At 41.9% G+C, this 26,560-nt stretch overlaps 1 protein-coding gene across 4 annotated transcripts in view; it reads left to right on the top strand.

Moving 5' to 3' along the window:
* The window catches only part of PDS5B (PDS5 cohesin associated factor B), a 272,948-nt gene that overhangs the window by 204,888 nt on the left and 41,500 nt on the right, over window positions 1-26,560 (top strand). For all 4 annotated transcript variants that reach the window (XM_034758647.1, XM_034758648.1, XM_034758645.1 and 1 more), the window contains exons 21-25: window positions 300-458; window positions 1,182-1,250; window positions 4,724-4,860; window positions 14,885-15,008; window positions 19,676-19,880. In XM_034758647.1, the coding sequence (XP_034614538.1) occupies window positions 300-458; window positions 1,182-1,250; window positions 4,724-4,860; window positions 14,885-15,008; window positions 19,676-19,880 (694 nt within the window). The remainder of the gene's footprint in view (window positions 1-299; window positions 459-1,181; window positions 1,251-4,723; window positions 4,861-14,884; window positions 15,009-19,675; window positions 19,881-26,560) is intronic.

Raw genomic sequence — 26,560 nt, 5'->3', positions numbered from 1 at the left:
TCACTTTTCAAAGAAGAAATGCTTAGTCCACTATCAAAATAGTAATTTTGACATCAATTTAACACAGAAAAATATATCTGTTAATCTAATGAATTCATAATTCCTGCAAGGCTTTCGGGGGCGGGGGGGAGGAGAAGTTGTGTGTGAAGGAGGGAGGGAGAGAGAAAACACATTGTTTCAGTAGCAGGTGAAACTTTCCATTGACTGGAATTTAGTGTTCAATAATAAGTACTATTCTAGTATAGCTAAACTGATTAGATTTATATGATCTGAATTTGTTGCCTATATTTATCTTTTAGCCACTGCATAAGAGCCTAGATCCAAGCAACCTTGAACATCTCATTACACCATTGGTTTCTATTGGTCATATAGCCATGCTGGCCCCAGACCAATTTGCTGCCCCTTTGAAATCCTTGGTAGCCACCTTTATTGTTAAAGATTTGCTAATGAATGATAGGGTAAGTACTTTTTTAACTATTTGTGCTTTTTTTGATAAATTGACTTTTTTCTTTGGTAAGATATTCAGGAAATAGAAAATTAGGATAGTTATAAAAATTAGTAACGTCTATATACATCTCGAGATATTTTGGTGTTTTGGCATGTATTTTTTTAACTTGACTGGAAATTTATGCAGTAAAAAGGGCTAAGAGGGCTTTTTCTCCCCTCCCTGATAGTGTAGAATCATTTTTCCTTTCATGGATCATAGCGACTGTCTAATTCTTAAAAATATTAAACCCACTTGGTGAAATCCTAGTTCCATTTTAGTCAATGGGATTTTTGTGGTTGATTTCAAGCTGGGTCAGGATTTCCTCTACTGTGCTTGGGCCAACAACTTGACATTTTAACAAGGCTTTATTCCAATTTTGAAATAATTAGTAGGTCTGTAAACACAAGAATTTAACTTTCAGTTTGGCTTATACTTTAAAGCAATTGCTTTCTCTTGGGAAATAGAAAAATGAAATAAGTAAAAAAAAAAAAAATCTTTCAGTATGATTAAACTGGCTGTTTCAATAGTGAATACATGTACTAGCATTACAAAATAGTTAACCAATGAATGCTGCTGTTTGTCTTTAAAAGCAAACAGAAGCAAATAAGATGATAGTAGGCTTTACTAATAGTATCGTATCCTATTAATAATAGAATAATAAAGTAAACGTAACAAGATGTAAAATTTGATTTAGCTTCCTGGGAAAAAGACAACTAAACTTTGGGTTCCAGATGAGGAAGTTTCTCCAGAAACGCTTGTCAAAGTAAGTAGCTCTTAAAACTTTTTCTTGGTGTATATTTACTGTCATAATAATTGTGAATTAATGATGTCTGTATACCTAAAGATGCCTAGTATTTCTAAAGCTGCCATTAATAATTGTCATTCTTTTCTGTATGTTTCCTTCAGATTTATCAGTCCCGTGATCTTTCTAAAACTAAAAATGTCTGGTTTAAATAAAATAAGGATTTTGTCAGAATAGGCTTGGACTCACAATTCCTTCCTCTTGGGATTCCACAGGTCTCATTCCTGGGGCTCTGCCATGATCCAAGCGGGCTTCCCCAGCCCACCGGTATCCAGGTTCCAGTCTTGCTCCACAAAACATCCCTTGGTGTTTCACACTTTATACCTTGGTTCGGGTGCCCCACATGCATCCTTCTTGAGGCAGGCCTGTGATTCAGACTGGCTTCCCTTGCTCACCTGTCTCCCTTCTGGTTCTTGTTCCCATCCTATTCTCCTGACTTGATACCTCTCTGGAGTTCTGCTCTCCAGGCTGTCTGCCCTATCTCCTGTACTGGGAGTCACTTAGCAGCTGGGGTTTATCATGTTAAGGAGGTAGCTTCTTCATTAACGCCCTGGCTCTTATTCCCCAGCTAGTCTTCTATTATCTTGAATACCTGTTTCCCTAAATGGGTCATATCATAGACTAAAAGTTGACTAGCCCCAGGCTCCACTACCCCTTAAAGGAGACAGACTACCCTGTTACAGAATACCATTCCAGCGAGCTGAAGTACCACCAGTGGTACACGTACCGCAATTTGGGAACCCTTGAGCTAAACAATATTAATGCAACCACCAAATTGTAAGCATTTTTATACAACTCTGTAGTGCAGCACATTTTTTGGCAATGCAGATTTCCATATTGGGATCTCTCTGCAACCCAAAAAACCAGGAAATACCTGGGCTACTGCACTTGGGATGCCCAGGATGTAATTCCAGAGGGGATGTTTTCATAGTTTAGTGGTCAGATCCACTGATGTATACCTTCCCTCCTATCTCCCTTGCTTCTTTGCATCCTCCAGAAGATTGAGAAGGACAAGGCAGCAGTAATTCTAATAACACTATGGAGGCTGAGACAGTTCTGGTTCATGATGATCCTTTGGATGGCCTCTCACCCTTGCATTTACCTACAGTCATTTCTGAGTTTAGTGTTGCAAAACGGAGGCAGCACCAGCCACCCCAACCTATATCCACCCATCTGCTGGCCTGCTTTTTGGATGGGCAACAGAGCTAGAGGAGTCTTGGTCAGAGGAGGGCCAGTCTTTCTCAATAGCAGGAAATCGTCTACACGAAGGTGCTATACTGCCAAGTGGAAGGGGTTCTCTTTGTGGTGTCAGCAGGATTCAGGCGGAGTCAAGGATTCCTCTTATCCTGTAGTATCTACTCTTCTTGAACTCATCAGGCCTATCTGTCAGTGACTACTGGTATATTTAACAGCTATTAATATATTTTATCGTCCAATGGAGAATGTCTCCGTTTTCAGCCATCCCACAACAATAAAGTTTCTAAAAGGCATTATCAGAACATTCCTGCTGGTATTAAAACCTATGCCTGCGTGGGACCTGAACTCTGTACTATTGGCACTTATAAACCTGCCATTCAAGTCCTTGGCTTCTGCTACCTCTTACACTTAACCGTGAAGGTAGCCTTCCCAGCTGTTAGTACATTGGCCAGGAGAGTGGGTGAGCTAGGGGAATTCATAGTTCCCCCACCTTATATGATCTCTCACGGAGACAATTTACCTGCGATTACATCCCAGGCTTATTCCCAAGGTTCTTTCCAATTTCACTTGAACCAAACAGCCCACCTATCTGTATTTTACCCAAAACCTCACAATAGTAGTGAGGATGAGAGACTCCACTCCCTTTATTTAAATTTATTTCAGTAAGAGGTATCTGCTGGTGTAGCCCAGGGGTTCTCAAACTGGAGGTTGGTACTCCTAAGGGGGTCGCAAGGTTATTACGTGGGGGGTTGTGAGCTGTCAGCTTCCATCTCAAACCCTGCTTTGCATCCAGCATTTATAATGGTGTTAAATATATAAAAACATTTTTTTAATTTATAAGGGGGGGTCGCACTCAGAGGCTTGCTGTGTGAAAGGGGTTACCAGTACAAAAGTTTGAGAACCATTGGTGTAGCCCCTTAGAAAGCATGTAAGAGAGCTGAAGGAAGAGGTGTCTCATCTGCAGACATATCAAGAACATAAGGACTTCATTGACAGGATGCACATGGAGACATCCAAGATGGAGTATGCTAGCGAGCTACAGGTGACTACAGAAACACCAGAGGAAGGAGGAGAGCTGGCTGCTCTGTGGGGAGGAGGCTGGCTGCTTGCCATCTCAGACAGTAGCATGATATCCCAGGAGGTGTACTGTCTGCCTAGAGCCTTAATTGAAGATGTTACAGAGAGGATGCTGAGGTTCATCTGTCCCTCTGATCACTTCTCCATGCTGTTCATCCACATGGGTGCTGATTATATTGCCATGTATGACCCTGAGCAGATCAGCAGTGACTACAGGGCTCTGGGAGTGAGAGTGAAGGAGTTTGGAGCAAAGGTGGCAGTCTAGTCCATCCTCCCAGTTGAGGGTAAGGGCCAAGGCAGGGACACGTGCATCCTGGAGATAAATGCATGACTGCACAGATCTTGTCTACAGAAGGGCTTTGGCTTCCTTGACCATGGGATGCTGTTCTGAACAGGAGGACTGCTGGGAAGAGATGGGGTCCATCTGACCAAGAAGGGGAAGAATATCTTCACACACTGACTCACCAACCTAGGGATGAGGGCTTTAAACTAGGTTCAAAGGGGGCAGGTGACAAAATCCCACAGGTAGGTATTAAAAAAGGTGATCTTAACAAAGGGCTAAATATGTTGTGAGGGAGGAAAAGGGAAAATTATAGTAAAGTCATAGGAGAGCAGCAAGAGGGACAACAGTGGGGGAATCTGCTCAACATCTTAGATCTCTGTGCACAAATAAGATAATAATTTTGCTCTTCATAGGCATAAAAACAAAATAAATGGTGATTGGATTATTTATATTGGCTGTCTTGTGAGTTCCAGCGTTTAATAGTAATACATTTATCATGTAATTCAAATTAAATATTATGTGGTGTCACAGGACAGCGGATGTGAATGTTTGTGGTGAAAGGCTTGATTAGCCATGTTCTGTAGCAGATGTTAACTTACAGTAGTAAATGTTGTATAATTTTTTTATTGTACCTTTCAATGAAAAATTGCTGTATTTCATAAAAACTAGTAAGGTTTATTTACATTTCAGAAAATTTAGAAACTATGCATATTGCAATGATGAATGCATGTTTCACATGCTTATGAGGAATATGTTCTCTATCTAATAAAGCATTTGAGAAGATTATATTGCTAAGTGATGAGACTACTACAGAGATTATTTCAAAATTTTGTTTGCAGAGCGTAATTAACATACTACTTGTGAACTTTTCTTTCAGATCCAGGCCATTAAGATGATGGTTCGATGGTTGCTAGGAATGAAGAATAACCACAGTAAATCAGGAACTTCTACTCTGAGATTGCTAACAACAATATTGCATAGTGATGGAGACTTGACAGAACAGGGAAAAATTAGGTATACCATCGGCAATTAAGTGAAACCATCTATTTGGACAGTATAATTGCTCAACAGTTTCAGTAACTTAGAAGGGGCAATGCGCACTGTATGGAGAAGAAGAATTTAAAGGCATTTGGGATGTATGGATATGTTATATACCTCTACCCCGATAAAACACGGTCCTCGGGAGCCAAAAAATCTTACCGTGTTATAGGTGAAACCGCATTATATCGGGTAGGGAAGGCTGTGCCTCCCCAAACAGCCTGGCCCCGCCCCCTATCCGACCTCCACCTGTTTCCCGCCCCCTGACTGACCCCTCAGAACCCCGGACCTATCCAGCCCCCCCGCTCCTTGTCCCCTGACTGCCCCCTGAGACCCTCTGCCCCTTAACCAATCCCTCGGCCCTGGCCTGGCACCCTTAACATGCCGCTCAGAGCAGCGTGTCGGAGCTGTCCCTAGAGGGGTGCGGGGCCCAGGAAAAATCAGCCTCCCCTCTAGCCTCCTCACCGTCTGCCCAGCACTCCCAGCCGCCGCTCGCCTCCTCACCCCACCTACCTGCCGCTGCTCGCCTCCCCACTAGTCTCCTCACCGTCTGTCTGCCATGCCTCCCCGCGTCGGCCTGGCCGCCGCTCTCCTGCTTGCTGTCTTTCCGCCCACCTACCTCCTCACCCCACTCCTGCCTGCTGCTTACCTCCCCATTTGCCTCCTCACCCTGCTTGCCCACCTGCCTCCCACCCTTAACACGCTGCTCAGAGCAGCGCGTCAGAGCCAGACATGCTGACTTGCCAGAGCGCGCTGCCCCGGCCCCCAGAGCGCTGCTTTACCCCGTTGTATGCAAATCCATGTTATATCGGGTCGCGTTGTAGAGGTGTACTTTATATATAAAATTTACCTTTTTATGAGGTAATGTACTCTAGGCTTGAATTTCCAGATAAAAAGTCCAGGGAACTTCAAATTTATTTTGCTACTATAAATATAATCCAAAATCATAGTAAAGAGTTGTTGTGCTTTTTCCTCTACTTTTTCTCTTATCCTTTCACTCTGAACTACTTTTCATACTGGAGGGAAAAATTGCACAATTTCTCCTTTTTCTCCTTCTAAACTGACTTTAAACAAAAAAAATTTAAAAAAAAAATCTTACCTTGTGGTGCACTTTATACATAGTTGAAGGCACACTGCTTTTAGGAAGGGAGATAAGGATGAAGGGGAGGAGGGACATAAGTAAAGAAGATTAGCTTTTTAACAATTTGTTTCATCTGGCTGTTAGCCCATTTGCTTTGACTGCTAATGTTTATTTTTGTGTAAACTTTTTAATCTTTCTTCAAGCACAAGTGAGGAGCCGAGTTCACCATCATTGTTCTTGGCAAACGTTGAAAATTCTGTTTACAGAAACAAATGGAGAGCAGAGAGGGATTACAGTAGTCAAAATAAAGAGATTTGCGTGTTTGGTATATAGTTAAATGACTTTACAATGATTATGCAAATCAAACACCAGACCAGTCCAGAGGGTAGGGAATTGCAAAATAGAGCATTTTGCAGTTGTGCATTAACTTTAGTCACTGCACTCAAGCTGAAAATTCCATTTCAGTATAGCTTGTAAATAATCATAACACTCTTAAATTTAAAATACCATCATATGACCCATATATAGAAGTCTGTCTGCGAAGGAATTAAGTAGTAATAATTCTTCAAGTAGTGTCCCTATGGGAGTTCAACCAGAGGCGTATGTGCGTTCCTGTGCTTCTGATCGGAAATCTTTGTACCAGTGTCCATTCGGCCCGCACATGCATGCTCATGTCCTCATGCTCTGCCTTGAGGGGAGAATCACGCTCAGTTCCTTTTCAACCGCCCCTGGCTAAAGATGGAGTGATTAGCAGTCCATTTACAGATACTTTATTTCTTTAGAAATGTGGTGTTAGCTAGTTTTTAGTGCTTTTATTCTTTTCTTAGGGCATGTCTACACTACAAATTTAAGTAGACTTAAGTCGACAAACAGCCACTGCAGTAATTACTGTGGTTTTCCATGTCCCCACTACCCTTCTTCTGTCTGTGTCTTCACTAGGAGTGCTTGCATCAACTTAATGGGGCAATGTGAGCTCTCAGCACTGAGCTGCTGAGTGAGCCAGGCTGCAACCCGGGCTCTCAGCTCCCCACTGGGAGCCCAGCTGCCACCCAGCACATTCAGTCTCCTTGGTATCAAAGGCATGTAAACACAGTACTCATAGATTGGGTGGCATAGGGTGCAATAGACACCCTTGGTAAGCCTGAGAACCCTATGTGCACAGACACCAAAGCAGCGTTACTGCCGGTCAGGGACAGGGGCATAGACTGTACCACCTCTGGGCAGATGGCTCCGGTACAGAAGCCCCCAGCACAGGCAACTGCGAGACAGCCATCATCAGACCGCTTGCTGCGGCCAAGGTCTCCAATCCCTTTGGCACCATCGACTCGACACCAGCAACCGCTACCGGTAGATATTACTGCGGCACCACAGGAGTTTAGATTTTCTAAGGACCTTATGATACCTGAGGCACCAGAGTCTCCTCTATTTGGTACCAGGGCCCTGGCACTGAGCAAATCTCAGGCTTAAGGCTCACCACTGGCACCAAGCTGTGCACCTCCAATTTCTATGTGAGCTCCACCACTTTTCAGTGGAGATTTGGACAGTGACCAGGAGGAGGTTCTTTCATCACTCTACTGTGCTCCTTCTTGCTACCATAACCAGCCATGGGCTCAGCCTCCCATGCCTTTCCCACTGCCCCAGTGGCGGCCAAATGGGATCCATGGTTGGCCTATAGGCATCATTCCTTCTTGGGTGTCTGGTGTCTCACACTGAAAGACTCTGAGGCATTCTCCCACAACCACTGCATCTAGAGCCTCAGAACCTCCTGAGGAAATCCTGGAGGAGCAGGAAGTGGGACTAGAGGAAGATGTTATACCATATTCTTACATCTCTTCCTCCCCTCCAGAAGAGATGATTATGCCCTCTTCATCATCTATGGCAGACAATTTTAAGCTCTTCCAAGATCTTACAAAGAGGGTGGCAAATACCATACAAATACTTCTAGAGGAGGTAATGCACTCATCATAAGCTGCAAGATATTTTACATACATCCTCCTCCTTGAGAATAGCCCTCCCTATCAACAAGGCCCTTTTGGATCCAGTTAAACTCGTATGGCAAATGTCAGCATTGGCCACACCGACAGACTGATAAAAAGTACTATGTTCCCCTCCCCCGGGATACGGAATTTCTTTTCTCCCACCCTCTGCCTAATTCCATTGTTGTTGATGCAGTGAATTTCTGTGGCTGCTAACATCATTCCAAATCCACACCCTATGATTGGGATTGAAAGTGCCTTGACTTATTTGGGAGGAAGGCCTACTCTTCTGCTACTTTGCAATTCAGAATTGCAAACTACCAAGCCTTAACAGCAAAATACAACAATATGAACTATGCCAAATTCAATGCCTTTATTGATCATCTAGTGGAGTCACAATGGGAACAATTCTGAGCCATTATCAACGAGGGATAGTTGGTGGCTAAAACAGTGCTCCAGACAGCATTTGAGATGGAATGGACTGCTGTATCAGCTGAATCAACGATAGTTGAGATGTGACGAGCTTTTGTGGTTTCATCGTTCAAGTTTTCTGAAGGAGGATCAGATAACTGTCGAATACCTCCCCTTAATCAGTCGTCTCACAAACTGCGTACACCTCAGTTTCCACAACACTATTACAAACCACAGAGAAAAAGCTCCAAGTTTCAGAGGTGCAAACCATCAGGCCCTCAATCCTCAGCATCATAATCTTCCACCTCAAAACATCAGTTTTGATGCCTTGGTCGAGGCACCGAGACACCACTCCCTTCAACAACAGCTGCCGCTTTCCAACCCCTTGCATCCCTTTGAATGCTGCATTACTTTGTTCTCTCATAACTGGGGAACACACAACATCCGGCAGATGGGTTTCAGAAATTATCTCCCAGAGGTATTCGGTCCACTTCACCTCCCTCCTATCCCCCGACTTCCCTTCCCTGTCCCTCTTCAGGGACCCTTCTCAAAAGAGACTATTACAACAGGAGATAGGTGTCATAGAACCCATCCCACTGCATCTCTGGGGCAAAGAGTTTTACTCTCAATATTTTCTGATCCCCAGGAAAAAGGGAGGTGAGACCCCCATACTGGACCTCAGAGCATTGAACAAATACATCAAGGCTCAAAAATTCAATGTGATCGCATAAGTAGCATCCCTGTTCCATCTTTGGAATGGGAGATTGGTTCTCAGCCCTCACTCTCCAGGGCACGTATTTCCACATATCAGTCCTGCTGTTCCACAGATGATTCCTCTGATTTACTCTGGGTCAGGACCATTACTTGGTCAGAGTATTCCCTTTTGGCCTCTCATTGGCTCCCAGAGTATTCTCCAAGGTCCTCTCTGTAATGCTGTCCCACCTACATACTTGGGATCATCATCTACCCATACTTAGATAACTGTCTCCTCAGGGCCCGCTCCTTCGGAGAAGCTCTACAGGCCACCCATGGAACTATGGACATATTTATGAAACTGGGTCTACAAATCAATGTCCAAAAATCGACCCGAACTTAAATACAATGCTTGGAATTTGTAGGGGCTGATCTCTACTCACTGTAAGCAAAGGAGCTCCTTTCACAGCACAGATTTCACAGCCTGTCCTTGCTTTTAAAGACAGTGCAAACCAGCTCTCAAACATTGACCATACCTTGCCTCCAGCTTCTGGGGCACATGACAGCTGGCGTGTTCATAATATCTCATGCCAGACTTCACATGAGGTGCCTGTAGACGTGGTTCACCTCGGTTTTCAAGCCAAACAAAAACTGTTTACACAAACCACACTTGATGCCTTCTAGGGTTAAGCACTCCCTGAATTGGTGGAAAGACCCAGCAGACATTTGCACAGGGCTCCCGTTCACACAGTTCTCCCTTCCCCCCGACACTTCTCACTATGGACATATCCCTCAGAGGATGCCCATCTCAACAACCTCATGACTTACAGCAAATGGTCACCCGCAGAGGTGACTCTCCACATCAACCTTCTTGAACTCAGAGCAGTCAGGAATGCTTGTGCTCGCTTTCTCACCTATCAGGTACATATATGAAAGTCATGACAGACAACGTTGCGTGCATGTACTGCATAAATCGTCCAGTGGGATGCCAGATCATCCGTCCTCTGCACAAAAGCACTAAAGCTGTGGAACTGGTGCATTTCCCACAATTTTGTAATATCAGTGGTCTGTCTACCGGGAACACAGAACACAACAGCAGGCTGTTTCAGGTGCAAGTTTTCACATGACTATGAGCGGGAAATGAGCCCAGCAGTATTTCATAGCACATTCTGTCAGTGAGGGACACTGATGATAGACTTTTTTGACACTTACCTGAACAAGAAATGCCCATACTACTGCTCCAGGACAGGCCTTGGCTAGCACTCGTTTCGGGATGCTCTCCTTCCATGGGATGAGGGCTTTCTATACGGCTTCACCCGTTCCCTCTGCTGTTGAAGGTCCTGTTAAAAATAAAAAGAGAAAAAGCAAACAACATACTGATTTCTCCCACCTGTCAAGACAGACGTGGTATCCGTACTTGTCGCAGCTGGTGGCTTGTCCACCGATCCCTCTTGAACTCAGTCCTTACCTTCTGTTGCAGAATGAAGGACGCACTCTCCATCCGAACCTATGGATACTCTGGCTCAAAGCCTGGCTCCTTCGTGGTTCCAACACATAGAGAGCTCCTGTTCTAGGAGGTACAAAAAGTGTTAATAAACAGTAGGAAATCGGCTACCTGTCGTAATTACCTAGAAAAGTGGACCAGGTTTCAAGTTTGGTATAAATCCAGGCAAATTACCCTGGCATCTCCCTGCAGTGTTAGACTACATACAAACTCTCAATAAGTCAGGGCTCTCTCTCAGTTCACTCAAAGTAAACCTGGCGTCTCTAGTGACTTTCCATCAACAAACAGGGATACTCAGTTTTCTCACACTTCAAACAAAGAGGTTCCTGAAGGGTATAGCGAACCTCTTTCCCCAACCCATACATCCCATCCCAACATGGGACCTGAACTTAATTTTAAAGAGCCTGATTGGACTGCCCTTTGAACCTATGGCCACTTGTTCACTCACAAACCTATCAATGAAGACCGCATTTCTAGTTGCCCTCACCTCGGCAAGGAGAACAGGGGAGATAACAGTGCTTATGGGTGCACCCCCCTTTTACAGTCTTCTTTCACAACAAGGTTACTCTGAGGCCACACCCAAAGATCATGTCCAAGGTGACCTCATCCTTTTACATAAACCAACCAGTTCACCTCCTGACATTTTATGTTAAGCCTCACCTCAATAACAGAGAGGCCATACTTCACATGCTGGATGTTAAGAGAGCTCTTGCCTTCTACCTGGACAGGACAAAAGCTTTTAGGAAATCTCCTAAGTTCTTTCTTTCCATTGCAAATAGGTCTAAAGGCACAGACATATATCAGCCCAACAGCTCTCCAGATGGGTCTTGAACTGTATCAAACACCATCAGGTTCACAATATCCATCCAGGATATGCACATACTCAGCGACTGAGGTCGGTTTCCTCTTCAGTCGCCCTCCTCAAGAATGTCCCTATCTTGGCAAGAGAATCTCCCATCCACCATAGATAAGATTCTAACCCCCCTCTTCTCATTTATACACCTATACAGCCCCACTTCTTTACGGACAGTATGGGGACATGGGCCTTGCAGCATCCTCTGAAAGTTGCCAAGTCCAGAATTTGTCATATGTAGGTATGAACTGGGTTCCAGTGGGAGCACCACATGGAAAACACTTTGACACTAGCCACCTCCCATTTAAACCATGGGGCAGTTGGCTGAAGAAACTTGGTAGACTGCAACTGCTAAGATATTTCTCTGAGGTGTAGTGTCTTTGGATAGTATCTCGGAGGGGTAGCCATGTTAGTCTGGATCTGTAAAAAGCAAGAGAGAGTCCTGTGGCACCTTTAAGACTAACAGTTGTATTGGAGCATAAGCTTTCATGGGTGATCTGACGAAGTGGGTATTCACCCACGAAAGCTTATGCTCCAATACATCTGTTAGTCTTAAAGGTGCCACAGGAGACTCTGTTGCTTTCTTTGGATAGTTGGCTTCAATGCTTTATTTTTTAGCTTCTAGGTAAATCTTCTACATAGCAACTATACTCCTTTATGCATACAATGTTAGCACATGTACAGATGAAATATTTTTGGCTTATTTACCTTGATAATACCCTTTAAATTTAAATATTTCTTTAGAAAAGCTTGAGACTTAATTGAAATAGGCTAAACTAAAACAATTTAAGTTAAAGCTGCCACACCACGCTGTTTTAATACTGTTTTTATTTGATGTAAATAAAGCATTAAATGTAAAAATACAGTATTGCTTAAGTATTTGTGAAAAGAGCACTAGGATATTGCAATACCACAGGACACCAGCTGCTGCAAATAGCTGTTAAAATTCTGATATTAGGGCAAGAACACTGATACTAGGGCAAGTATCTATTTGAAGAGATCTCCAGCCCCACCGAAGTACTGACTGGCAGTAAGTCCCAAAAGCCACCCCTCATAAAACTGCATTTTGGAAATAAGAATATTGAAGGGCCATGCCATCCACATGGATCTAGAATGAAGGCCTACAGAAAAATGAAACTAGCAGGGGAAAACCAAGAGTTGGATGAAAGAAAAATATACTGTTTCAATTGCCATTGCTTTATAGATTCAGGCATAATGCTGCCTCTGGGCTCCAGCTTGATACCCTATTGCCAAAGGATTTGATTTGTTCAGAGGAATCCTTTCGCTCCATGTGACCTGGAAGAAATTTAGAGGGTTAGACAACTTTCATTTACATGCTGTGCATTCAGAAGAGGATTTCTTTCTGACATACCTAAGTATTAGTCTGTGGCATGAGAGAAAATGTCAGTTTACATTGAAGTTTATAAGCCATTGATTTTTACAAGTGCTTTCAAGACACATCTTTAGATTATGTACAACAGAACTTCACAAAATTAAGACTGAGTACTCCGGTCCAACAATTTATCTACCCATTTGGTCTCACTTTGCTGCAGTTTCAAATATATGCCTTATATCAGAATCCCTTTCTTAAATCCTCATATTTCTGTTTACAATGTCTCCTATACAATACACCATGTGTGATTGCTGTTAGCCTCATCCCTCTGGCCTTCCCCCCCACATTCTTAATTCATTTGCTTATTACAACCACTTGTGGCTTGTTTTAATTCAGATTGTAAACGCTTAAGGGCTGGGATTGTCTCTTATGTGTTTGTATAATCTCTAACACAGTTGGGCCCTGATCTTATTCTGGCTTCTGTGCACTGCTATAATACAAATAATATTTAATATGAATAATTTGAACTTTGTAATCATTTAGCCAGTTTACATGTAAAATCTGACTTAATTTTCAAAATAAGATTTTGTGATACTGTAAAATGGTTGAGTAAAATTGAGTTCTTAAGCTTATCCTTTCTCTTCACCAACCAATAGATTTCTACCACAAAGAAAGCAAACTTGTCTGGCAAGACTTTATTCTTTATAAACCCATGCTACTTATTGCATATGTCTCAATTAGCACACTTGTTTTTTCTCTCAATTTTTTTCCGTTCTATTTTAGTTAGAAGCCACTGTGCACTAGAAAATTCCAGAATCATTCTTCATGCCCTTTTTGTTGTAGTAGTATTCCAGTTCTACATGACTTCAAAAAAATTGTTAGCTAACCCCCTTAAAACTTTACGGTACACGACTAGACAATTTGAGTATGTTCAAAATCGCCAAGTATTCTGTCATGTTCTGGTTATTAATAAGTATAGTTACAATCTTTTCCTTCCTAATCACCCCAACTTTTAAATATATTTTTCATGATAAAGATGAATTTAAAATAATCTGGTGGCTGTTGCTCCATAAATACTTGAGAGAAAGATTAAGGCGTTCAGTATTTTGTCATCTTTCATATATCAATAATTTTATCCCCTCATTAATTAGATCTATTTTCTACTACAAGTTGCCAGGGGAAAAAGCTATGCTTGTTGTAGCAGTCAACACTAGAGTCCAGGCCCAAGCCAGAGCCTGTGTGAGACATGAGACTCTTCGAGATCTATTTCTTTTTGACAATTAGATGCACAGAAGGCCAAAAGAAATGCTAATTTACCAGAAATGAGAGAGAGGGTTTTGAAAGTCCCTGAAGGCTAGCAATAAAGTGATTATAAGTTTATACATATTGGGTCAATACCAATTTGCAGAGATAAGTTGAAACTGTTTTATACTCTTATGATCTCTTTGTCATTATAGTATTACTCAGTGTACCAAAAATCCAACCATATTTGGAAAATAGCAAATGCCTGATTAGGGGAGCATGTAAATCAATTACTGGAACTCCTAAAACGTTGAGAGATGGTTGGTTTGACTCACCAGATCCCTTTATCTGGCTTCATAGGAGAGGGAATGCTTTAGCCATTATACTGAGATTTCGTAAGCCCTAGTATACACGAGGACATGATTCATATTGTGCTAGCATTCGCTAATACATAGGCATTATGATAAGGCAAACTGGAACCATTTCCTCAAGTGAAACTCTTTGAGGAAATCACAAAGGACATTAATTCCCTTGGGGAAAATGTGCCCAAGTGTATAGGTGTACCCTAAGTAGGTTGTGATTATGCTGTCCTGAATCTGGAAACTAATCCCTTTCATACAACAAATAACACAAGGTTTAGTAGAGGTACTGTGCAAACCTCTAGATGGGTAGAGATTCCATGAGAAGTATTAATTTACAAGGTTCTAATTTTACTTTTCAGTTACTTACATAATTATTTTGTGTACAGAAAGCAAAGGCCATTCAAATTCCTCACTGTTCCATCTGAGCCATTTTTCAGCATGGTGGAGAAAAATTGTTTCAAACTTGAGGAACTTGATTCCATGACACAGATACTTAAATAATCTTGCACTAATTTAACCCATCTACCTCTGTGCTTGTTTTTCAGTAAACCCGATATGTCTCGTCTGAGGCTGGCTGCTGCTAGTGCTATTGTGAAGCTGGCACAGGAACCTTGTTACCATGAAATCATCACATTAGAACAATACCAGCTATGTGCATTAGCCGTTAATGTAAGGAAATGGGGTGGAGGGAAGAGAGAGGAGTGTGTGTGTGTGTGTCTCTGAACCAGCTAATATGTATGCTAATAATCTGTGGCTTCAGATCACTAAGAATATTCATTTGAAGAGTCATTCTCAATATTCAGATTGCAATTCTAACTTGTCCTCAATTTTAAATTTGTTTCTCATGATCCTGAAAATTCAAGGTTTTTTTATTATGTTGAAATGATGGATACTACTAGGAACTAAAAGCAATAAAGGAGTGGTCTAATAGTAAGAGCAGTGGACCGAGCATTAAAAAATTGGTATTCATTGCAACTAAAAGATTCTTCTAGTATCTATTTGCTAAATTTCAGCTAGATAACAAATTTATTTTAATGCTGACGTAGTAATGTAAGAAAGATACACTGGGGTATGATGATTTTTAGAGAGAGCTTCGGTTCTTACGGGCCATGCAAAGTTCACTTTGTGATATTGACTTATTTTGAGGTCTGCAGAAAAGAGCTCTCATCCTGCAGACCTTAAAGGTATAGCTACATTGCAATTAAATAACCGCTGCTGGCCTCTGTCAGCTGACTCAGGCTCATGGGACTCGGAAGGAGCTGAGATCCACTCCTCCTAGTAGAAAAGTTAAAAACATTTAGATCTCTCAGGGAGAAAATTTGCTATGCGGAATGGGAAGCTGGTTGAAGTAAAATCCTATCAGGCACTAATGTCAAAGTATCACTAAATTAATTATACTAAGCTTGAGAATTCACTGACACACTCTGCCGGAGGATAGGCTGCAGTTCAAAGTGCTCATCACAGAGGGCAAACTGCTGGCTAGATCTCCTCTTCAGGCCTCAGGCAATACAGTGGATACAGCCTCCTACTGGCTGGCATCTATATTTATAGTCCTCTTTCGGGCATTGTGGACTTAATCCTGCAGATTTCCCAAAGAAGTCCAATCCATGATGGAAAATCTGCTCTTTGAGGGAAACAGTTTGTTCAGTGAAAAGACAGATGAGATGTTATATTCCTTAAAGGACTAAAGGGCCGTCGGTCACTCACTGGCTAGCTACATTCCAGAGCCAGGGAGAAATACCATACCAGTTTGCAAACATACAAGCAGTGACCAGCTCCTCAACCCTTTTATCATCAAAAGGATTACAAACGACCCGGCAAGCGGCAGTGGATACAGTGGAGCAAGCATATTGTTCCGCCTTCACCCTGCTTCCAACCCCAACCTCCCATTAGAAAGCACTTATGACAAGATCTTTGAGAGCTGCAAATCAATCCATCTACCAGATCTCTCCAGGACTCCAGCATCCAATTTGGTAGCTGCCTAGCTCATTTTTGCCAAGGTTGGCATCTTTTAGTGACAGACAAATGAGTCCTGGAGATCATCTATACTGGCAACACTATAGAATTTCTTTCCTTTTCCCCTCCAAACCTTCTTCCCCGTCTCTCTTCAGGGACTCTCCTCAGGAGAGGAGACACATGTCTGGTTCTATTGACAGGGCAACTAACATAAGCCTTTCCACCTATTCCACTTTTACCTTAGATTCTAAGAGAGAACAAGCAAGAGGGAGCATTGGTGATCCTGATTTTTTCCCAGGTGGCATAGACAATTCTGGTTTCCCATCTTTCTCCAGATGTCAGCACATTCATGCATCCATATCCAGCTCTTCCCAGACCTGTTGATCCAAGACAAAGGCAAGATCAGTCATTCCACTCCTGCATCCGTACACCTAAATGCCTGGTATTCATTCGTATGGGCAACAGACCTAGAAAAGACATGGTCAGAAGCAGTTCAATCCATCTATAATAGTCGTAGGGAAGGAGTCCACAAAAAAGTGCTACGTGGCAAAGTGGAAAAGATTTTGTATCTGGTGTCAACATTGTTGGGTAACACCAGAGGATTCTGACATCCCTATCATCTTGGAATATGTCCTCTTCTTAAAGTCATTGGTCTATTTCTTAGCTCCCTACGGATGCACTTAGCTGCTTATCAGCATCTGTCACTGTGCAGTTGACAACCACTTAATCTTCACCCATCCTCTTACAGTACGTTTTCTAAAGGGCTTATCATTAGAACCTTTCTTACGATACTGAAATCTTACCCTGATTTAGGACCTCAGTTGAGTCTTCTCAGCGTTAACAAAGACTTCCTTTGAACCCTTACCCAAATGTTCCTTTGCCCACCTATCAGTGAAGCTTGTCTTTCTGATGGCCATTATTTTAGCCAGAAGAGTAGGTGAGCTGGAGGTCCTTAAGACTGATCTGCCTTACACAGTCTTCCGTAGGGGCAGTGTCTCCCTGAGATTACACCCAAATTTCACCCCCAAGATGATCTCAGAATTCCGTCTAAATCAGATTATTTTCTTACCTGTGTTCTTCCCAAAGCCGCAAACCTCCAGTGAGGAGAAGTGGCTTCACTCTGGGTGTCCATCAACCCTTGGCATTCTACCTGCAAAGGAATAAGTCCTTTAGGAAATCACCTAGATTGTTCGTATCCTTTGTGGAACTTGTAAGAGATTCATCCCAAAGCCTGTCCAAATGGATTTCAGATTGCATCATACTCTGTTACGTGTTAAAGGCAACCTCTCTCCCATGAGGGGGTAAGGGACCGCCTGACTAGAACACAGACTGCATCAGTAGCCTTGCTCCAAGAGGTTCCTTTCCTGGAAATTTGTAAAATGGCAACATGGAGCTCTGTTCACACTTTCACAAGACATATGCTCTGGTGCAGACTTCTACAACTGATACAGCTTTTGGCAGAGCAGTCCTCCAATTAGTGGTAGAGCAGAGGTCCTTGCATGCTTTTCCTCAAAGAAAACTGCTTGTGAATCACCCATGGTGGAATACACATAGGGGCCCTCACTCAGAGAAAGAAAAGTTACTTGTCTTTAAGAACTCCAGTTACATTAAGGTGTGTGGTCCCTCTCTGTATTCCACTATACGCCCTCCTTTCCCTCTGCTGCAGAGCATTGCTAAGGTTTTTCATGGTAGAAAGGTACTGGAGAAGCAGTTGGTTGGTCCACACTGTCTCTTATGCCCTTGGTTTGGAGCACAAGGAGGATAGGGGCACAGGTGTGCTCCAACAGACACTGCTTGCAAGAATCTTCTGGTGTCAGACATGTGGGGCGCATGCATTCCTGCAGTCTAATACAGATAGGTACCACACAACTTGAAGAACTCTAGTTACTGTAAAGTAAATAACCTTTCTTTCTGTGCCTGGTGCTAGAGCAGCTAATATAGTTTAATGACTTTTGTGTTTCCAGGAGGTACTACTACGGATGCTCAATGGAACAGCAATCTATATCACCTAGGTGAATAAAAAGCTATGCCTGGGTGTCAAATATTCCATTTCAGACTTTTGTATACACATAAAGTCCTGTGGCACCTTAAAGACTAACAGATGTATTGGAGCATAAGCTTTCGTGGGTGAATGTACATGCATCCAACAAAGTGGGCATTCACCCACGAAAGCTTATGCTCCAATACATCCGTTAGTCTTAAAGGTGCCACAGGACTCTGTTGCTTTTTACAGATCCAGACTAACACGGCTACCCCCCTGATACTTGTACACACATGTTTAGAGTAACTCTTTGGTATTGGAGCCCATTTCTTAATGTTAGACATTCAGTCCCACCCCTCTTTAATTCTCATCCTCTGCTTAGTAGCATCAACTGACAAAGCCACAGCCCAATGGTGCTTCATAGATTAATTTGCAGGGAATATTCTAAAAGTGGAAAGATTATTTTTCCCCTTTTGTTTTGGTCTACTTTCTGATCTATGGTCTTTCTCCTGCAGTACTTCAGACACTCACTGTGCTCCTGTGCTGGTTGGGTATATTTTTGAAACTGTACCACGTTATAATAACTTGTCAAATTATTGGTGTGCTCTCTGCATTTGGTGCTCTAATTACGCACCTTTTGTTGTCTATTGCTGAAATAGTTTTGCACTGTTTAACAGATAATGTATGAGTTTTCATGTTATAGTTCTAATAATTGAAACTACGTTATTTATAGTGAATTTTCAGGAACCAAGACTAAAGGGGAGGATATCTTTTGCCGTTATAAAAATATTTGTAAACTTGACGCCTCTTGACTAAGCAGGACTGGTAGAAAGCTTACATTAAGCAAGGAGATAGAGTTTGTCAGGTGCTTTTCAGTGGCCTGAAAATCTATTTTGATTTTACCACTTTACATTTCCACGTTGTTTTATTGTTTGTTTCAACTATCAATAAAGGCTTTATTACTTCAGTGGAACACCTTATTTTTGGTCCTGATTCAGTAAGGTACTTAAACGTGTTTACGTTTGTAAGCAGTCCCTTTGAAGTCAATGGAAGGGAATGCTCATGTGCTTAAAAGTTAGGCACATGCTTCTTAAGTGGGCCTTAAAAAGCTTCAAGATTGGACCTAAACCTATACTTTAACATTCTTCTTGTTCTAAAGGGGATTTTCTGTCCTTTAGGATACATCCAGTTGAATCCTAGTGAGTTCCTGGGGTGGGATGAAGAGATCTTCCTTTTCTATAGAATAGGAAGAATTTTATGGCTGCAAGGGGATGGATTGATTTTTTTTCATACATACCATCATTCATTTTTGTGTGTAACTTCTAAATGTCTGTATTATATGTAAAAATGCTCAGTTTTTTATTTCTCTCTTTTTTTTTTTTTTTTTTTTTTTAAACAGGATGAGTGTTACCAAGTTAGACAAATATTTGCTCAGAAACTCCACAAAGGCCTTTCCCGACTACGGCTCCCTCTGGAATATATGGCCATTTGTGCACTGTGTGCGAAAGACCCAGTGAAGGAAAGAAGAGCACATGCTAGGCAGTGCCTTGTGAAAAACATAAACGTGAGAAGAGAATATCTGAAGCAGCATGCAGCAGTGAGTGGTAAGAAAAATAAATAGAAGTAATTCTCAGCAAATGCAAATACAAGTCTGCTAGCTTGTATGCAGACCCTGACTAGGCTGTAAAAATATTGATTGATTTTTGCAGAGTATTTCAGTAAATAAAAAATAACTCTAAATTTGTAATAAATTTCATTTAAGAGATATCTTAGTTAATGAAAGATTATACACATTTTACAACTAATTTTGCGTAACACAAGTTGTTAAAATAGAGTATACTGTTACAAAATGAAGTATTACAACCTTTTTATTGAGAGGAGTTTGCTCAAAGTTAGACTGTAAATTAAAATTCAAGAGCTAATGTAAAGGTATTGTTACATACGACAGCATTATGAACAAAGTGTTCATTTTAGTTCAGATTTAGTTGAGTTGACTTTAGATTTTAGTTCATTAGTTAATAGGAAACAAGACTAATGGTTTAAAAGCACATGGTGTCAAATTTGTCTGGCCCTTGTGCTGGTGTGTTCCAGAGCCTTCCCTCTAATCCTACGTGTGTCCTACAATTGTAGTCTCTGGCACTAAGGGAATTACAAGGACTGGTCCTTCCCCCCCATACACCTTGGCAGTTTAGTGCTTAATATGTTTTATGAATCATTATAGAGAGAGACCAATTAAGGCTGTAGCTAGTTTTCCATTATAATTCCAGTTTGGGCCCATATACCTAATTTCACCAGAATTAAATAAACACATGTGAAAATGGCCATAATAATCTGTTACCAATGTAAGACCTTTTTAGAAATTTTAAGGCAACTTGGATAATTTTAGATTTGTTTAAAATAACTTCTTTTTTTTAAAGTTTCCCTTTGATTCTTCGATTATCCTGTGACAAGCCAAATGTTTTGGCTTGTCCTAGGATTGGCTAAATCTGTTTTTTTCTGTGTGTTTCAGTGGCAACAGGTATTTTTGACTAATTTAGGAAAATTTGGTGGATTAATAATTTATTATATACAGTGATCATGAAAAATGTGAGCCCTATGTAGGGATTGTAAAACCTACATTGGGCACAGGGTTGCAGATTATGTTGTTTGAGTTCTAAAGACTTCAGGGTGGGGATTAGTAACAAAAGGATTCCTGCACCACAGCAATCATTGGAATGTTTTATGAACATAACTTTAGAAACTTAAAGAAATTCTAAGACCAGTATATTTAAGGCCATGAAAATATGTATTGGTAATGTCAGAGGAAACATTAAAATAAGTCTGTGGTTAATGAAAGCTAATCCGTTAAGAAATTAGAAAATGTAAAGACAAGATTATAATTTTAAAAAATGTACAAGTATGTAAATCAATATCAAGCTCAACCAAACAGCCTTTGTTGGGTCAATAGCTCCACCACACACCACTCAAAGTCAATAGGCACCCTGTACCACCTCATGCTTCTGTACAAGAGCGTAAAAGGCAGAACAGCCACCACCATCCTTCAATTACCTAATCCCTCCCAGGGCAGCAAGATGAAACTAGTGGGAGACGTTTAGGTTAGATATTAGGAAAAACTTTTTCATTAGGAGGGTGGTGAACCACTGGAATGGGTTACCTAGATAGGTGGTGGAAATCTCCTTCCTTAGAGGTTTTTAAGGCCCAGCTTGACAAAGCCCTGGCTGGGATGATTTAGTTGGGGATTGGTCCTGGTTTGAGCAGGGGGTTGGACTAGATTACCTCCTGAGGTCCCTTCCAACCCTGAAATTCTATGAAAGTCCAATCTGCTGGTTCTGAAATCAAGCTAAACTTCTTTGAAATATTCTTCAAATCGTTAGAACCATTTTTGAGATCCTGTTTTGACTGTCATGAACTGATAACCAGCTGTCTGGATCAAACTTTGTTTGATCTGACCCTCCCTATCGCAGGGCTTTTTAAATGGTAGATTTGAAACCTGTAGGCTTGAAGACCGTCCATCCTACGATGGACTAATCTCTCTGCAAGAGACTCAGATGCTTACAGATTCACTGTCTGATACATGAGCTGGCCTCAGGTCTTGCACCAGGCCCAGTGCTCTCTTCTACAATAGTTATTTCATCTAGGCCACATTTCCCTATTTTATTTATAAGAATGTCATGTGACACTGTGTCAAAAACCTTATAAAATCAAGTTAAGAACATAAGATATATCACATCTACTACTTTCCGCCATCCACTGGGCCAGTAACCATATGAAAGAAGAAAATAAGGTGGGCTTGGCATGATTTGTTCTAGTCCAATCCATGTTGGCTATTACTTATTACCCTATGAGCTTCTAGGCACTTAAGACTACTATGAAGAAGAGGCACCAAGGAAAGACCCAGCATCAATATCAAAACTGACTTCAGCTTTTGACACTAAACCTGTTAGTAACATCTCAGGTGTTGAAGTCAAGTGCTGAAAGCGGACAGTCTGAGCACAAAGGCAGAAGCTCAAGAAGGAACTCAGTGAGCTCCTGTGTGGGGACAGACATAGCAAAACCTCAGAGTAAAATTGTCCAAGCCCCACACAGTATCAAGGGATGGCATCCTGGAGCAGACTGCAGTGCAGCAGACTCTACTGCAGTGACCTCCGCATTGATGCCTGCCTGGAGGCATCAGACTCGTGCAAACCCAGGTCCATTGTTGGCACCAAGATGACCATCAGCACCAGTACAGAGTTAGTGCGTTGTATGTTGATGCCATCCCTAGAGGAATTCTACTCCTCCGCGCCTTCACCAAGGTGGACATTATTCTCCATGTCATCAACCAGAGACCCTTCCCCTCTCAGGTGTGCAGTCAGTGCCATCGAGAGTCCTGCAGTCCTCAGCCACCGCTGGCCCACCAAGCCTGCTGTTGGTCCAGCCAACAGCATGGGGTCATCTGTACTCATACAGTGTGTCATGGCCTTGTTGGGAGTAATGGGCTTGCCTGCACAGGCATCGAGGAACTAATCAAGGGGTCAACAAACATGTGGACAAAGGTGATCTCATGGATATAGATTTTCAGAAAGCCTTTATCAAGGTCCCTCACCAAAGACTCTTGAGCAAAGTAAGCTGTCATGGGATAAGAGAGAAGGTCCTCTCACACATCAGTAACTGGTTAGAAGATAGGAAACAAAGGGTAGGAATAAATGGTCAGTTTTCAGAATGGAGTGCGGTAAATAGTGGTGTTCCCCAGGGAACTGTACTGGGAACAATATTCTTCAACATGTTCGTAAATGATCTGGAAAAAGGGGCAAAAGGTGAGGTGGCAAAATTTATAGATGATAAAAAGCTACTCAAGATAGTTAAGTCCAAAGTAGACTGCAAAGAGTTACAAAGGGATTTCACAAAACTGGATGACAGGCCAACAAAATGGCAGATGAAATTCAATTTTGATAATTGAAAGTAATGCACATTGGAAAACCTAATCCCAACTATACATATGAAATGACGGGGTCTAAATTAGCTGTTACCACTTAAGAAAGAGATCTTGGAGTCATTATGAATAGTTTTCTGAAACTATCCATTCAATGTGCATTAGCAATCAAACAAGCTAACAGAATGTTGTGAATCATTAGGAAAGGGATAGATAATAAGACAAAGTATGATATTGCCTCTATATAAATGAATGTATGCCCACATCTTGAATACTGCATGCAGATGTGGTCACCCCATCTCAAAAAAGATGTATTAAAATTGGAAAAGATACAAAAAAAAAATTACAAAAATGATTAGGGGTGTGGAATAGCTTCTATATGAGGAGAGATTAATAAGACAGAGACTTTTCAGCTTGGAAAAGACATGACTGGGGGGGATATGATAGAGATCTATAAAATCATGACTGGTGTGGAGAAAGTAAATAAGGAAGTGTTGTGTACTCCTTCTCATGACACAAGATCTAGAGGTCACCACATGAAATTAATAGGCAGCAGCTTTAAAACAAACAAGAGGAAGTATTCCTTCACATAGTGCAGAGTCAACCTGTGGAACTCTTTGCCAGAAGATGTGAAGGCCAAGACTACAACAGGGTTCAAAAAAGAACTAGATAAATTCATAGAGAATAGGTCCATCAATGGCTATTAGGCAGGGATGGTGTCCTTAGCCTCTGGTTGCCAGAAGCTGGGAATGGATGATGGGGCATGGATCACTTGATGATTACCTGTTCTGTTCATTCCCTCTAAAGCACTGGCTTTGACCACTGTTGAAAGATAGGATACTGAGCTAGATGGACCTTTGGTATGACCCAGTACAGTAGAACCTCAGAGTTATGAACACCTCAGGAATGGAGGTTGTTCGTAACTCTGAAATATTTGTAAATCTGAATAAAACATTATGGTTCTTTCAAAAGTTTACAACTGAACATTAACTGTACTATGCAGAAGAAAAATGCTGCTTTCCTTTTTTTAATAGTTTACATTTAACACAGTATGGTAGTGTATTTGCTTTTTTTTTTTTTTTTTTTAATTAAATCTCTGCTGCTGCCTGATTGTGTACTTCCAGTTCCAAATGAGGTCTGTGGTTGACTGGCCTGTTTATAACTCTGAGGTTCTACTGAATGGCCGTTCTCACATGTACGTTTACATAGCCTCCACTCAGCTCACAGGAAGTACCTAAGATTCATGGTGGGGCCCAATCATTACAATACAAGGTTCTGCCCTTCAGATTCTCCACTGCACTGAGAGTTTTCACTGGTGGTCGTGGTAGCACATTTAAGGAAATGGAAGATCTATGTATGCCTGTATCCAGACAACTGACTGATCAGGGACAGGACATAGCAGGTGATTTAAATAGCCTCAGATTGTGTCCTTTCACTTTTATCTCAACTGGGACTCCTTATGAACTGTGAGAAATAATATCACACCATCACTGATAAGATTTTATAGGAACTTTGATCAGCTCTAGATCTGAAAAAGCCTAACTGCCAGATGACAAGTTCCAATCTCTTCAGTCCACCAGTATATGACCTACAGGCAAGACTATGACTGTGTTTGTGTGTCTGAGACTCTTAAAGCCCTAAATCAGCATACAAGTACATGCCACCACTTGCCAGATTTAACCTTCAACACTTATAACTGTGGCTGAGGTCCTTTCACACATCACACGAACAGGATGATCATAATCTTATCTCAAGTTCTGTGAGAGCTTGCTTTGAGGAAAGGGTGACACCTTCTGTCCCAGTAACTTCTCTCATGGATGCTGCAGAGCCGACTGAGACATTTACTTGAACCACCTTCAGATGCAAGGCACATGGTCTCAAGATGATTTGAACTACATATGGATGTCTTGGAGCTGAGAGTAATCAGATTAGCCTGTATAGCATATAGCATCTTGCCCATTCTGTGCAACTCATGGTTCAAATCTTGATGAACACCACATTGGTAAGGCACTATATAACTAACAAGAAGATGCTCAGTCATCTCCTTTTTGCCAGGAAGGCTTCAAGTTCTGGGACATGATCCCACCAACTCTACACCTGTCAGGGGTCAACAGTAGATTTCCTGAATAGAAATGTGGTAACCAGTCATGAATGGTCACTGCAGAAATTCTATCCTAGACCCAATGTTCTGTCAGTGAGAAACTCCCACCACAGACTTGTTTGCCACAGTGGACAACATCAAGTGTCCAAATCTCTGCCCCAAAGAAGGTGAGAGCCCTGGCTTCCTGCTAGATGCTTTCATCTTTTTTGTGGTCTCAAGGCCTCCTGTATGCTTTACTGCCAGTTCCCCTGATTTCACCCAAGCCCATGAATAATATCTAAAATCAGATGACAAGACCTTGATCATCATGATAGCCCCATACTGATATGATAGCCCAAGTGGTTTTGGTTGTTGGACCTGTTCTAGATTTCCAAGCAGCCTCCCATATGCCACCTGGCTTACCTAGACATAATATCCCAGAACCTCAGTCAGATGCTGCACCTGCAGTCGTACTTGATGGCTTGGATGTTGACTGACTGACAGCACTATTGTAAAAGATTGTGTTCCTACAAGTTCAGGAAATTCTTGTGCGGAGGAGGAGACCTTGCACCACAAAGACTCACTTGAATCTTGGATTATATAATACTTCTGAAACAAACTGGGCTAGCATTTAACTCCCTTAAGGTTCACCTTGCCACAATATCAGCATGTCATACTCCAGTTCATATCCTCTGGTATCGAAATTCCTAGAGCCTTCTTCATACTTGTCCTCCAGTCAGACACCCAATTCTCATGTGGGACCTTAGAATCATCCCTCTAAAGCTTATAGAGCCTGCCTTTGAGCTGCTGTTGAAATGTTCAACATGCCCTCCGAACTATCAGGATGTCTTTGTCATGGCCATTACCTAGGCTTGGAGAGTCAGCGAACTCCAAGCCATTGCAGCTGGCACCTTAAACACCCTGCCACAGGAACAAAGTGATGATGAGACCACATCCCAAGTTCATCCCGAAAATAGTCTCGGAATTCTACCTGAACCAATCCATCACCTTACCAGTCTCCTTCCCAATCCACACTCAACACCGGGAGAGAAGAAGCTGCATAGTTCAGATGTCTCCAGAGCCTTGCTTTATTACCTTAACAGGACCAAGCCTTTCAGGTTCTCTCTCTGCCTCTTTGTAGCCATATCAGGCCAAGCTAACTCAGAGACTCTCAGTGGGTCACGGAGTAGATTTCCACCTGCTATCAATTGGGCTGCCAAGCCTCTCCCACTGAACATCAAAGCACATTCCACCAGGGCACAGGTGGCATTATTAACCTGCTTCAGAAACAT

Source organism: Trachemys scripta, chromosome 1 (assembly GCF_013100865.1).
Source record: "Trachemys scripta elegans isolate TJP31775 chromosome 1, CAS_Tse_1.0, whole genome shotgun sequence".
Classification (NCBI taxonomy): domain Eukaryota; kingdom Metazoa; phylum Chordata; order Testudines; family Emydidae; genus Trachemys; species Trachemys scripta.
This window is presented reverse-complemented; position numbering and strand designations above follow the sequence as displayed.